General features: G+C 40.2%; 1 protein-coding gene across 1 annotated transcript; it reads left to right on the forward strand.

The window, feature by feature from the left end:
- nono (non-POU domain containing, octamer-binding) lies at positions 1 to 1650 on the forward strand. Its single transcript, XM_061906809.1, has one exon. It carries the CDS (start codon positions 139 to 141, stop codon positions 1405 to 1407), a length of 1269 nt encoding a protein of 422 aa, XP_061762793.1. The 5' UTR covers positions 1 to 138; the 3' UTR covers positions 1408 to 1650.
- Positions 1651 to 14965: the final 13315 nt, after the last annotated feature.

A 14965-nucleotide genomic window follows, 5' to 3' on the forward strand; every position in this document is an offset into this window, starting at 1 on the left:
AAAAAAATCCGTCGCGTTGGTTTGACGTCACAATAGCGTCCTCCTCGCGGAGTAGAGTCGCCATTTTTCAAGCCTCTGCGAAGAAATTCAGACGATTTTTCGATTCGGTGTTTCAATTATATTACCCACAAAAAAAAAATGCAAGGAAACAGGGGTCATCAGCATAACCATGGCGCAAACCGCCAGTCCGGGCAGGGCGACCAGAAGAACCAGGGAGACAACACTAACGGCCAGGACCCCGGCAGCGACGCCACCAACCCGAACGAGGCCCTGACTCTGGACCTGCAGAATTTCAGGAAGCCCGGAGAGAAAACCTTCACCCAGCGCAGCAGGCTTTTTGTGGGCAACCTGCCCAACGGAGTCACGGAGGAGGACATTGAAAAGCTGTTCGCGAAGTACGGCAAGGCGTCCGAGATCTTTGTCAACAAAGACCGGGGCTTCGGCTTCATCCGCCTGGAGACGAGGATCATCGCCGAGATAGCCCGAGCTGAGCTGGACGACACCCCGTTCAGAGGGAGACCCATTCGGATTAGGTTTGCCACTCACGGCGCTGCTTTGTCTGTTAAAAATCTACCAGAGTTTGTGTCCAATGAGCTCCTGGAGGAGGCCTTTTCTGTGTTTGGTCAGATCGAGCGAGCTGTGATCGTGGTGGATGACAGAGGAAGGCCCACCGGGAAGGGGATAGTGGAGTTCACCGCCAAGCCGGCTGCAAGAAAGGCTTTGGACAAATGTCAAGATAGCGCCTATTTGCTCACTGCCTTCCCTCGGCCCATCACTGTGGAACCCATGGAACAGTTGGACGACGAGGAGGGTCTGACGGAAAAGCTCATCAACAAAAACCAGCAGTACCACAAGGAGCGCGAGCAGCCGCCGCGATTCGCCCAGCCGGGCACCTTCGAGTACGAATACGCCATGCGCTGGAAGGCCCTGATGGAGATGGAGAAGCAGCAGTTCGAGATGGTGGACCGCAACATGAAGGAGGCCCAGGAGAAGCTGGAGGCGGAGATGGGGGCGGCCCGGCACGAGCATCAGGTGATGCTGATGAGACAAGACCTGCTGAGGCGGCAGGAGGAGCTGCGCAGGATGGAGGAGCTCCACAGCCAGGAGGTGCAGAAGAGGAAGCAGGCCGAGCTCCGGCAGGAGGAGGAGCGCCGGCGGAGAGAGGAGGAGATGAGGATGCGCACTGAGGAGATGATGAAGCGACAGCAGGAGGGCTTCAGAGGCAACTTCCAGGAGAACAGAGAGCAGGAATTGAGGATGCACATGGGATCCTCCGGCATGGCTGCGGAGAACACTCCCCTGATGCCGGGCCAGGGAAACACCAACATGCCTGTAGGTCAGAGCGGCTTCCCCAGAGGCCTCCCTGGACCTGGAGACTATGTACCCAACAAGCAACGCAGATTTTAATTTTTTTTTTTGTAATTTTCTTCTTTTTTTTTTTAAGTCCAATGAGAGAAAATGTTCTTTTGAAAAGTGGCACGTGTCTTTTTTTTTTCTCCCCATGGTGTGCTTTGGAAAAATGTTTTTAGAAGTTATGCAACGCCACAATTGAGCCATGAGCTTTGCTTTCTTACTTTGTTTCGTGGATAGAAAAATGCATTTTTTTTTTGTCCTGTGGATTTTTCTCGAATAAAAGATCCCATTTGAGAACGCTTTTATTTCTTGTAAAAAAAAAAAAAAAAACGGTGCTGCAGACAGCCGGGTTAGTCATACTGACTAATGTATTGATTTTACAGACGCACTTAATAATCATTAACAGTTCCGGCATGGCACAAACTGACACGGATATGAAAATAAAACTAAAGTAGGTTGTAAAGTACACAAAACAAAAAGAAAGTCTACCTGCCATAAAAGCCTTGTAGGAGTTAACACCAAATAATGACCGGTATTCCCGAAGGTGTGTCAGATAATGGGAATATGTGACTCAGTGAAGTTTATTTCCTGCCTTCAATGTGTTCTATTTGGACAAATTAATAAAATGACTATCTTATGCTTTTAATTGGACAGCAAAACATGTTTTAGACCAAAAATCACTTCATATTCTCTACTGCTTGCTAGTGTTACCATATCTGAGTTACTGTGTAGAAATATGGGGAAACAACTACAAATGTGCGCTTCATTCACTAACTGTCACGAAAAAAGATTAATTAGAATAATACATAATAATGGATAAAGAGAAGATACAAACCCTTTGTTTATCAAATAACACTTATTGAAATTCAACGATTTGGTGCATATGCGAACAGCTAAAATTATGTCTAAAGCACAATATAACCTGCTACCCAAGAATGTACAACAATTCTTCTCAACAAAAGAGGATAAATATAACCTTAGAGGAAAATCTAATTTAAACGTTTGTATGCTTGTCAACACTTAAAACCTTTAGCATATCCGTATTTGGACTTAAATTATGGAATGGATTAACCAAGAATGTACAACAATTCTCAACAAAAGAAGAGAAATATAACCTTAAAAGAAAATCTGATTTAAACTCGTATAACACTTAAAACCTTCATTATATCCATCCATTCATTTTTCTACCGCTTGCCCCTTTCGGGGTCACGGGGAATGTTGGAGCCTATCTCAGCGGAAGGTGGTGTACACCCTGGACAAGTCACCACAACGCAGCCTTTAGTATATTGGTATGTGGAATTAAATTATGGAACGTATTAACCAAATAAATCAAACAAAGCACCAACATGATTCAGTTTGAGGGACTGTTCAAACTAATAATAATAATAATGTATTAGATTTCTATCGGGCTTTTTCTATTAGATACTCAAAGCGCTCACAGAGAAGTGGGAACCCATCATTCATTCACACCTGGTGGTGGTAAGCTACATCTGTAGCCACAGCTGCCCTGGGGTAGACTGACGGAAGCGTGGCTGCAAGTTTGCGCCTACGGCCCCTCCGACCACCACCTATCATTCATTCATCATTCATTCACCAGTGTGATCGGCACCGGGGTCAAGGGTGAAGTGTCCTGCCCAAGGACACAACGGCAGCGATTTGGATGTCGAGGGGGGGGGGGGGGGAGAAAAAAATAGAAGATTAAAATAAAATAAAATAAAAATCGGTCTTAGCCTGGGCCCTGGAGTGGGGGTGCAGACTGAGGCCAAGGGAAAAAACAACAACTCATAGCCATAGTACACATCCCTCTTCCATGTGTGTAAGAGGGAAACATCAAACATCAAAGAACACAGAGGACATTAAAGACATTAAAGCAGCAGATACAACCAGACACTTCTCCATACAGCTATGAATAAAAAGTTAAAGAAACATATCCACTGCGGTGGCCTCTGCGGTGTTCCACGCCATTGTCCGCTAGGGTGGAGGGAACATGGCCAGAGAGAGGAGCAGACCCAACAAAGCAACCAAGACAGCCGACTCCACTCTCGGCCAGTGTCCAGTCCGCATGGATGAGCGAGGATACGTCCAAGGTGACTGAGGTGTCCGACACCTGCTCACCCAGCCAAGACACCGCGAAGACTCTCCGTCCCAGCGCTCAGTGCCAGCTCTGCAGTCCTGTCCCCTCATCCGCATCTCCTCCAGTCCCTCCAAACAGAGTCCGGTGTGGCAGACACCCAGCAGCTGGTCTCCATGGCCAAAAGGCTCCCGGGAGGCAGATCCAGAAGTCCCCAAAAATAGCACCACAGAGGTCACGAAAGTGGCACCTCTTGTCACACAGTCCCAAAGAGTCCCGTACCAAAAAGCAAAAAAAAATTTTTTAAAATATAATAACACATGAAAACAAGAGGGAAACACAAAAGGATGACACAAGAGCACAGAGCTCCTGCCTACAGCAGCCACTACAGCAGCGCCATCTTGGAAAAAAAAAAAAATTATAAACAATGTGAGGATGTGAGGAGCTCCACAACCCGTGACGTCACACGCACATCGTCTGCTACTTCCGGTACAGGCAAGGCTTTTTTATTAGCGATCAAAAGTTGCGAACTTTATCGTCGATGTTCTCTATTAAATCCTTTCAGCAAAAATATGGCAATATCGCGAAATGATCAAGTATGACATATAGAATGGACCTGCTATCCCCGTTTAAATAAGAAAATCTCATTTCAGTAGGCCTTTAAAGATTTCTTTTTTTGTGAAGAAATGTTTAGAATGAAGTCCATGAATCCAGATGGATCTCTATTACAATCCCCAAAGAGGGCACTTCAAGTTGATGATTACTTCTATGTGTATAAATCTTTATTTATAATTGAATCACTTGTTTATTGTTCAACAAGTTTCTAGTTTTAATATATCTTTTTTTCCAAATAGCTCAAGAAAGACCACTACAAATGAGCAATATTTTGCACTCTTATACAATTTAATAAATCAGAAACTGATGACATAGTGCTATATTTTACTTCTTTATCTCTTTTTTTTTTCAACCAAAAATGCTTTGCTCTGATTAGGGGGTACTTGAATTAAAAAAATGTTCACTGAAAAAAGGTTGAGAACCACTGCACTGCGCCATGCCGCTACAAGTGTTCACAAATTACACAGAACAAGAATTATGATGAAAATCTTGAACCTTTTTTTTTATTAAGAGAAATATTATTTAAGTATTTAATATTTGTTTGCTTACTATGGTATATTATTTAGGCCCTGCGATGAGGTGGTGACTTGTCCAGGGTGTACTCCGCCGTCTGCCCGATTGTAGCTGAGATAGGCACCAGCGCCCCCCGCGACCCGAAGGGGATAAGCGGTAGAAAATGGATGGATGAATGGTATATTATTTATTTAATATTTGTTCACTGTTCTGTTAGAGAGAACAAGGAAATTGGATAACATTGCTAAGGGGTAGGTTTAAATAAGCTCTGCTTCTTCCTACTCCTCTTCGGGCGTGCTGTAATGAAACAACTGGAATTGTGTGATGCATTACATCGTATTGTATGCATGTTCGCAATAAACTGAAACTGAACTGAACAAAACAGCAGTATGATCAAAAAAGTCAGTATGTATTCAAGATTACTCCATCCATCCGTTTTCCTCTGCTCATTCTAATCAGTCACGGGGCTGGAGCCTATCCAAGCTGACATGGGGATGGGTCAAATGCAGAGGACAAATCATTGTTACTTTAACTTTAACTTCTGCAACCAAAAGACCACCATGTCAAATTTTACCCAAAATGTGGAGCTCTGGCAGACATGACAGACTTGTTAGAAATTGCACATCGATAGTCCCCCTGTCCGCTAATCTTAGTTTAGCAACCGGTAGTTCAAAAATCTTGCTGAGAAAGCCACCTTCCACCTATTTTAGGTATCCAAGTCCAGCTTGCAGCCGAGTGTAGAATCATTAATGAGATCGTAAACAAGGAGAAGACGGCATTATCTATATGTGAAATCAACACAATCTTGGAAATTGCACTGTTTTGAAAGAGAAAAAACTTTGTCCTCAGAAGGATTGATGGCAAAACATGCTATATTCGTCCATGAATCTAATGCTCATTTTTATTAATTTATGGAACTTTACACAGCTAAATTTTGTAAGAAATGTCACATTGGAATTAACTCTAAATCTTAATTCATGATGGTAAAGGTTTTTTGTTTTGTTTTTTCTCGATAAAAACAACAACAATGACCAATCCAATAATGAAAGTGCTAAAGATATACATTATACATTTCCAAATACAACATCCAACTTATTTTTTTCTATTTTAACTGTAGAGCTGTCAGGCTTTCCCTGAAAGTTTATCTATGTTTTAGTTTTTTCCTCTGCATTTGTCTGTTTCCTCTGTGTTTAGTATCTCCCGTCTTTAGATAGATAGATAGATAGATAGATAGATAGATAGATAGATAGATAGATAGATAGATAGATAGATAGATAGATAGATAGATAGATAGATAGATAGATAGATAGATAGATAGATAGATAGATAGATAGATAGATAGATAGATAGATAGATAGATAGATAAATAAATAGATAGATAGATAGATAGATAGATAGATAGATAGATAGATAGATAGATAGATGGATGGATGGATGGATGGATGGATGGATGGATGGATGGATGGATGGATGGATGGATGGATGGATGGATGGATGGATGGATGGATGGATGGATGGATGGATGGATGGATAGATAGATAGATAGATAGATAGATAGATGGATGGATGGATAGATAGATGGATGGATGGATGGATAGATAGATAGATAGATAGATGGATAGATAGATAGATAGATAGATAGATAGATAGATAGATAGATAGATAGATAGATAGATAGATAGTACTTTATTGATTCCTTCTATCTATCTAACTTTAGTTCCTGTCTAGTGCTCTTATTTTGTCAGCTTCCTGTCTTGGTCCCTGAGTGCTGTGTTCCTCCTCAGCTGCGGCTGATTGGCACCTGGCCACACCTGTTGCCAATCAGCCCGCTCCTATTTGTACCTGCTTTGTCTTGTGTCAGTTGCTGGATCGTTGTATTGTCTTGTCGATGTCACGTCTAGTTGCTCTTGTGATGTCGTATCTTGTCTTTGCAGCGTAGTAGTAAGCTATATTCAGTTGAGGTTTGTAGCTTACTGTTTTTTGTTCCCTGCTTCCGTTTTTTTTTTCACTATACAAGTACGACTTCTGTTTGCCTGTTCGCTACCCGCTAGCTTCCACGCTAAGCTCCTGTTCGTTATTTTCTAGCTCCCAGGCTAGCTCCTTTTGTTTGATAATCAGCCTCGTGCGTGCTTTGTGTTTGTACCCTTTTGTTTTTTTTGTCTTAGTATTTAATTAAATCATGTTTTCTCATTCCATGTCTGCCTCCATCTCTGCATCTTGGGGTTCGTCACCAAATAACTGTGACAAGCGCTGTCGAATTTAAACGAATAATCACCACCAAAGATGGCATTAATCATATGCCAACGCAGATTAATCACCCAATTTATTTTCCTCATGTTTCATTTATATTTCTTCAAATTACACCCGAATGGGACTTTATACAAAATTGTTACCAGGTTTTGCACAAATAAATTACTTATATTTAGCAAAAAATAAATGTTTGTTTATGACATTCTGTGTCAAAATATCGAGGTCTAGTTTAAGTTAATTCAAATTATGAAGGCATGTAATCTACGGTGATTATTCAATAATAGTCGCAATTTACAAGTGTGATTCATCTGATTTAAAATTGTGATCATTTGACAGGACTAATTTCAGCGAGTGCTGTCACATTATAAAAACCTAAGTCATCTGATTAATCATACACATTTGAATTGGGATTAATCATGATTAATCACAGTTTATTACTCAAATGCATAATTTACAGTAAATTAATTTAAAAAAAGACCCTAATGATTAAACACAAATACAATTTAATGTTAGAATGCAGTAGCATTTTTTATTTACTTAAATGCACGTCTTTTTTTAAAATTGCATGATTAATCTGCGTGTATACATGATAAATGCGATTGTTATTGTGATTAATCACATTATATTTTGCCAACCCTAATTTTAACACTTAACTGATACACTCTGTTATTTATTTTAAACTGTTTTTCAACATTATTCTATACAGCAGAATATTAATTAAGAAAATGCTTAAAAAGTGGATTTTTAAACTATGTACTCACATTTATTACATATTCCAGGGGCTGCCCCGCCGTCATAAAAAGTTTTTTTGATTGATTGATTGAAACTTTTATTAGTAGATTGCACAGTTCAGTACATATTCCGTACAATTGACCACTAAATGGTAACACCCGAGTAAGTTTTTCAACTTGTTTAAGTCGGGTCCACGTAAATCAATTGATGGTAAAAGTTAAAGTTAACCTACCAATGATTGTCACACACACACAAGATGTGGCGAAAATATTCTCTGCATTTGACCCATCACCCTTGATCACCCCCTTGGAGGTAAAGGGAGCAGTGAGCAGCAGTGGTGCCGCACCCGGGAATCATTTTTGGTGATTTAACCCCCAATTCCAACCCTTGATGCTGAGTGCCAAGCAGGGAGGTAATGGGTCCCATTTTTATAGACTTTGGTATGACTCAGCCGGGGTTTGAACTCACGACCAACCGGCTTCAGGCCGGCCAGTCTAACCACTAGGCCACTGAGTAGGTATACACATATACATATACACTATGTGGAGGGCTCCGCGACCCGTTGGGGTCCTGTTTTGCTTGAAGAAGCGCATGTACAATGTCAATTAATGAATGACAGGGCGCTTCATGTAAAGTTTTAGCAAAAGTATTCCTAGTCCCTTCCTGCTTTGTCACCGATAATAATATGACGGCCAATTGACATTGTCCCCCATGTGGTGCTCGTTGTGCTGGGTTCGAAGCCAGTATGTGTTCAAACACAAATCTAGTTTGATTAAATACGTATCAAAACCTGATGTTTCTCTCTTGTTTTCATGTGTTTTATTGTACTTTTTGCCTTTTGGTTCGGGACCCTTTGGGACTGTGCAACTTTCATGCTTTTTTGTGAACTTCTGGATGGCCACGGAGACCAGCTGCTGGGTCTCTGCTACACCAGAGTCCGTTTGGAGAGACTGGAAGAGATCCGAGTGACGAGACAGGGCTGCTTAGCTGGCGCTCAGTGCCGGGACGGACAACCTTTACAGCGTTTTGGCTGAATGAGCAGGCATCAGACACCTCGGTCTCCTAAGACGTATCCTCGCTCATCGATGTGGACTGGACACTGACAGAGAGTTAGTGGGTGGCCGAGGGTTGAGTTGGCTCTCTTGGTTGCTTTGTTGGGTCTGCTCCATGAATTGATTAACATGGACCCCGACTTAAACAAGTTGAAAAACTTATTCAGGTGTTACCATTAAGTGGTCAATTGTACGGAATATGTACTGTACTGCGTAATCTACTAATAAAAGTCTCAATCAATCAAAACTCCGGTCAGGTCATTTGTGTTCTTTGATGTTGGATGTTTCCCTCTTACATACATGCTTATATGTGCTATGGCTATGAGTTTTTTTCCCTTGGCCTCAGTCTGGACCCCCTCTTTAGGGGCCCAGGCTTAGACCAATTTTTTTTTCTCACATCCCCGTCCCAGCGTTTACCTGTTTTTTCACCTTTTTTATAAGGAAGTTGGCAGACCCGTCAGCAACCCCGTTCTGTTTCCCTGTAATGTTTGTCGGATCTTGAATGGGATTTTGCTGAACATCTTAATTTCTCCCCGGGGATAAATAAAGTATTTCTGATTCCGATTCTGATTCTGATAACAATTGCTTTATATAAAAAAAAAAAAAAAGAAAAAAGGGGGAGCGGGGGCTTTCGGAATGCTCTTAATTCTGTTTAGGGCCCTGAATTACCAATTGTGCAGTCAAAAAAGCGCACATAGTTTGGGATTCTTCGATCGGTTAACATGGTGTTGTCATGGAAACACTAGTGCAAAACAGTGTTATCTGATCCATCGTCAGAGTAAGTATTGATTAGATAGCTTGGTGTTTCCCCGTGACTCGGCAGAAAAAAAAAAGTCAAATATGTACTAATATTGTAGGTGTTGCTGGGTCTCTGCTACACCAGAGTCCGTTTGGAGAGACTGGAAGAGATCCGAGTGACGAGACAGGGCTGCAGAGCTGGCGCTCAGTGCCGGGACGGACAACCTTTACAGCGTTTTGGCTGAATGAGCCTGCATCAGACACCTCGGTCTCCTAAGACGTATCCTGGCTCATCGATGTGGACTGGACACTGACAGAGAGTTAGTGGGTGGCCGAGGGTTGAGTCGGCTCTCTTGGTTGCTTTGTTGGGTCTGCTCCATGAATTGATTAACGTGGACCCCGACTTAAACAAGTTGAAAAACTTATTCGGGTGTTACCATTAAGTGGTCAATTGTACGGAATATGTACTGTACTGCGTAATCTACTAATAAAAGTCTCAATCAATCAAAACTCCGGTCAGGTCATTTGTGTTCTTTGATGTTGGATGTTTCCCTCTTACATACATGCTTATATGTGCTATGGCTATGAGTTTTTTTCCCTTGGCCTCAGTCTGGACCCCCTCTTTAGGGGCCCAGGCTTAGACCAATTTTTTTTTCTCACATCCCCGTCCCAGCGTTTACCTGTTTTTTCACCTTTTTTATAAGGAAGTTGGCAGACCCGTCAGCAACCCCGTTCTGTTTCCCTGTAATGTTTGTCGGATCTTGAATGGGATTTTGCTGAACATCTTAATTTCTCCCCGGGGATAAATAAAGTATTTCTGATTCCGATTCTGATTCTGATAACAATTGCTTTATATAAAAAAAAAAAAAAAGAAAAAAGGGGGAGCGGGGGCTTTCGGAATGCTCTTAATTCTGTTTAGGGCCCTGAATTACCAATTGTGCAGTCAAAAAAGCGCACATAGTTTGGGATTCTTCGATCGGTTAACATGGTGTTGTCATGGAAACACTAGTGCAAAACAGTGTTATCTGATCCATCGTCAGAGTAAGTATTGATTAGATAGCTTGGTGTTTCCCCGTGACTCGGCAGAAAAAAAAAAGTCAAATATGTACTAATATTGTAGGTGTTGCTGGGTCTCTGCTACACCAGAGTCCGTTTGGAGAGACTGGAAGAGATCCGAGTGACGAGACAGGGCTGCAGAGCTGGCGCTCAGTGCCGGGACGGACAACCTTTACAGCGTTTTGGCTGAATGAGCCTGCATCAGACACCTCGGTCTCCTAAGACGTATCCTGGCTCATCGATGTGGACTGGACACTGACAGAGAGTTAGTGGGTGGCCGAGGGTTGAGTCGGCTCTCTTGGTTGCTTTGTTGGGTCTGCTCCATGAATTGATTAACGTGGACCCCGACTTAAACAAGTTGAAAAACTTATTCGGGTGTTACCATTTAGTGGTCAATTGTACGGAATATGTACTGTACTGCGTAATCTACTAATAAAAGTCTCAATCAATCAAAACTACGGTCAGGTCGTTTGTGTTCTTTGATGTTTGATGTTTCCCTCTTACATACATGCTTATATGTGCTATGGCTATGAGTTTTTTCCCCTTGGCCTCAGTCTGGACCCCCTCTTCAGGGGCCCAGGCTTAGACCAAATTTTTTTTTTCTCACATCCCCGCCCCAGCGTTTACCTGTTTTTTCACCTTTTTTAAAAGTAAGTTGGCAGACCCGTCAGCAACCCCGTTCTGTTTCCCTGTAATGTTTGTTGGATCTTGAATGGGATTTTGCTGAACATCTTAATTTCTCCCCAGGGATAAATAAAGCATTTCTGATTCCGATTCTGATTCTGATAACAATTGCTTTAAAAAAAAAAAAAAAAAAAGGGGGAGCGGGGGCTTTCGGAAGGCTCTTAATTCTGTTTAGGGCCCTGAATTACCAATTGTGCAGTCAAAAAAGCGCACATAGTTTGGGATTCTTCGATCGGTTAACATGGTGTTGTCATGGAAACAATAGTGCAAAACAGTGTTATCTGATCCATCGTCAGAGTAAGTATTGATTAGATAGCTTGGTGTTTCCCCGTGACTCGGCAGAAAAAAAAAGTAAAATATGTACTAATATTGTAGGTGCTGCTGGGTCTCTGCAACACCAGAGTCCGTTTGGAGAGACTGGAAGAGATCCGAGTGACGAGACAGGGCTGCAGAGCTGGCGCTCAGTGCCGGGACGGACAACCTTTACAGCGTTTTGGCTGAATGAGCAGGCATCAGACACCTCGGTCTCCTAAGACGTATCCTGGCTCATCGATGTGGACTGGACACTGACAGAGAGTTAGTGGGTGGCCGAGGGTTGAGTCGGCTCTCTTGGTTGCTTTGTTGGGTCTGCTCCATGAATTGATTAACGTGGACCCCGACTTAAACAAGTTGAAAAACATATTCAGGTGTTACCATTTAGTGGTCAATTGTACGGAATATGTACTGTACTGCGTAATCTACTAATAAAAGTCTCAATCAATCAAAACTCCGGTCAGGTCGTTTGTGTTCTTTGATGTTTGATGTTTCCCTCTTACATACATGCTTATATGTGCTATGGCTATGAGTTTTTTCCCCTTTGCCTCAGTCTGGACCCCCTCTTCAGGGGCCCAGGCTTAGACCAAATTTTTTTTTCTCACATCCCCGCCCCAGCGTTTACCTGTTTTTTCACCTTTTTTATCAGGAAGTTGGCAGACCCGTCAGCAACCCCGTTCTGTTTCCCTGTAATGTTTGTCGGATCTTGAACGGGATTTTCCTGAACATCTTAATTTCTCCCCAGGGATGAATAAAATATTTCTGATTCCGATTCTGATTCTGATAACAATTGCTTTATATTAAAAAAATTAAAAAAAGGGGGGAGCGGGGGCTTTCGGAAGGCCCTTTATTCTGTTTAGGGCCCTGAATTACCAATTGTGCAGTCAAAAAAGCGCACATAGTTTGGGATTCTTCGATCGGTTAACATGGTGTTGTCATGGAAACACTAGTGCAAAACAATGTTATCTGAACCATCGTCAGAGTAAGTATTGATTAGATAGCTTGGTGTTTCCCCGTGACTCAGCAGAAAAAAAAAAGTCAAATATGTACTAATATTGTAGGTGTTTCTTAAATTTTGGTTCCCTTGTTTAGCGTCAAGACTGGGACAAATATAAGAAAAGCCCCCTGACTATGTACAGAGTTTTAAGGCAACTATATGATGATGAACATTTATTTAATCAGTGGTTTTCTCGAGACATTGTTGATCAAAATAAACTGGTGCATTTTTCTATTAAACTATGTAGAATTAAATTGATGATGTATTATCAGACAGCGGTTGAAATATAGATTTGATCTAGTTGACAGCAGGTTTGCATGTTTTTTTATTTAGCCTTCCTTCTTAAGGTGATACAAAGATGCTGATAAGATAATTCGATCGTTCAGCCAACATTTGTACAGCATATCTTCTCAGGTCCTAAATGAAACAGATGGCCATATTAAGTACATTTTTTTATAATTTTCTGTTATTTTCTTTCATCTATCGTCATCTTTTTTTATAATATTTCCAAATAGTTGTGCACCTTTGCTCCTACACTTGCAGAAGTGCAGCTTCACAGTTCACTTTTATCTTTGCTTTGACCTTGACATGTAATGATAACAATGTCAATTACAGACTCTTTGATTGTAGGATGCGATGGTGGTATTGATAAGTAATAGTGACTTGGCATTGGGGATGCACAACGTCTTTTTTTACCCCAAGTAAATACCGATACCTATAGTGTCTAGACTTGGATTTTAGGGGCCTGAATGGCATTTTGTTTCAGGCCTCATTTCAGTCTTATATATTAAGGTTTAATTTTATAAGTTTAAAGCGTTCTAAAAAGCTCCGAATGGCACTTTATTATAAAATATGAACAGTACTTATCTAAATTGACTAGAACGTGGTTAGAATCTTACCAATCATGTGACAACCCCCCTGGGTGTGGCCTTAAACAACCACATAGAGCAGGGGGGTCGAACTTGTCTTCAAGGAGGGCCGCGTCGCAGTAATGGCTGCACGCTTGTAACCTTGAATAGTTCATGAATATATATGCATTCACCTTATGCATATGATTGTACAAAAATGTGAAACATTTTTTAGATTTGGTAATGAAAAACTGGAAGCTTAGCCGTTCCAATTTTACTGTAAAATTCACAGGTTTTTTGGGGTTTTTTTTTTTTACCACTTATTACTGTCATTAGAAAAGCTGTTCTATAGTTTTTTAAACTGTAACATCTATTGGGTTTTTTTACAGTGTACAATTTGATGGAACACTTACTTTGAAATCATAAGTCGAGCAGATGTGTATTAATTATTTTATTTTTTACTTATGCAGCCCTTTGAGACACTTGTGATTTAGGTCTATATAAATAAACATTTAGGTCTATATAAATAAACATTGATTGATTGATTGATATATATATATATATATATATACACACACACATACATACATACATACATATATATATATATAACATATATACATATATATGGATATTTTATGTATATATACATAAATCTATACTGTACTTTATATATATAAATATTAATGTGTATATATATATATATATATATATATACATACATATATATATATATTATATATATATATATACATATATATGGATATTTTATGTATATATACATAAATCTATACTGTACATATATATATATATATTAATGTGTGTATATATATATATGTGTATATATATATATATGTATATATATATACACACAGATAGTCACCTAAAAGGTTTCACTTCACAGGTGTCATAGTTTTCAGTGACTATATATATATATATATATATATATATATATATATATATATATATATATATATATATATATATATATATATATATATATATATATCTATATATACATATATATATATACACATATACTATATATATACACATATATGTGTGTGTATATGTGTATATATATATATATATATATATATATACATACACACACACACACACACACACACACACACACACACACAGACATACAGTGCAGGCGAAAAGTTTGGACACACCTTTTCATTCAATGTGTTTTCTTTATTTTCATGACTACTGTATATACATTGTAGATTGTTACTGAAGGCATCGAAACTATGAATGAACACATGCTGAGTTATGCACTTACCACAAAATGTGAAATAACTGAAGACATGTTTTATATTTTAATTTCTTCAAAATAGCCACCCATTACTCTGATTACTCTTTTGCAGAATGTTGGCATTCTCTCAATGAGCTTCAAGGGATAGTCACCTAAAAGGGTTTTCACTTCACAGGTGTCATAGTTTTCAGTGACAATCTACAGTGTAAACAGTCATTAAAAAAAAAAGAAAACGCATCATAATGAGACAGGCTTAGAGTTTGACACTTGTATCACATAAAGTGTTTATGCCAAGATGCCAAGACCACTGATGCATCTTGTGAGCTTTCAAAACAGCGTCTTTTTTTATGTTTATCAGTATGATTTCATCATTTCATGATGGGGGTGTTACCCACATCTGCGGTCCTCTCCAAGGTTTCTCATAGACATTCACATCGACGTCCCACTGGGTTGTGAGTTGTTCCTTGCCCTTATGTGGGCTCT

This window comes from Nerophis ophidion, linkage group LG07, assembly GCF_033978795.1.
Source record: "Nerophis ophidion isolate RoL-2023_Sa linkage group LG07, RoL_Noph_v1.0, whole genome shotgun sequence".
Lineage (NCBI taxonomy): Eukaryota > Metazoa > Chordata > Actinopteri > Syngnathiformes > Syngnathidae > Nerophis > Nerophis ophidion.

Bases quoted from the DNA above. Each gene is read 5' to 3' on its own strand.
- nono (XM_061906809.1), top strand. From the start codon at position 139: ATGCAAGGAAACAGGGGTCATCAGCATAACCATGGCGCAAACCGCCAG.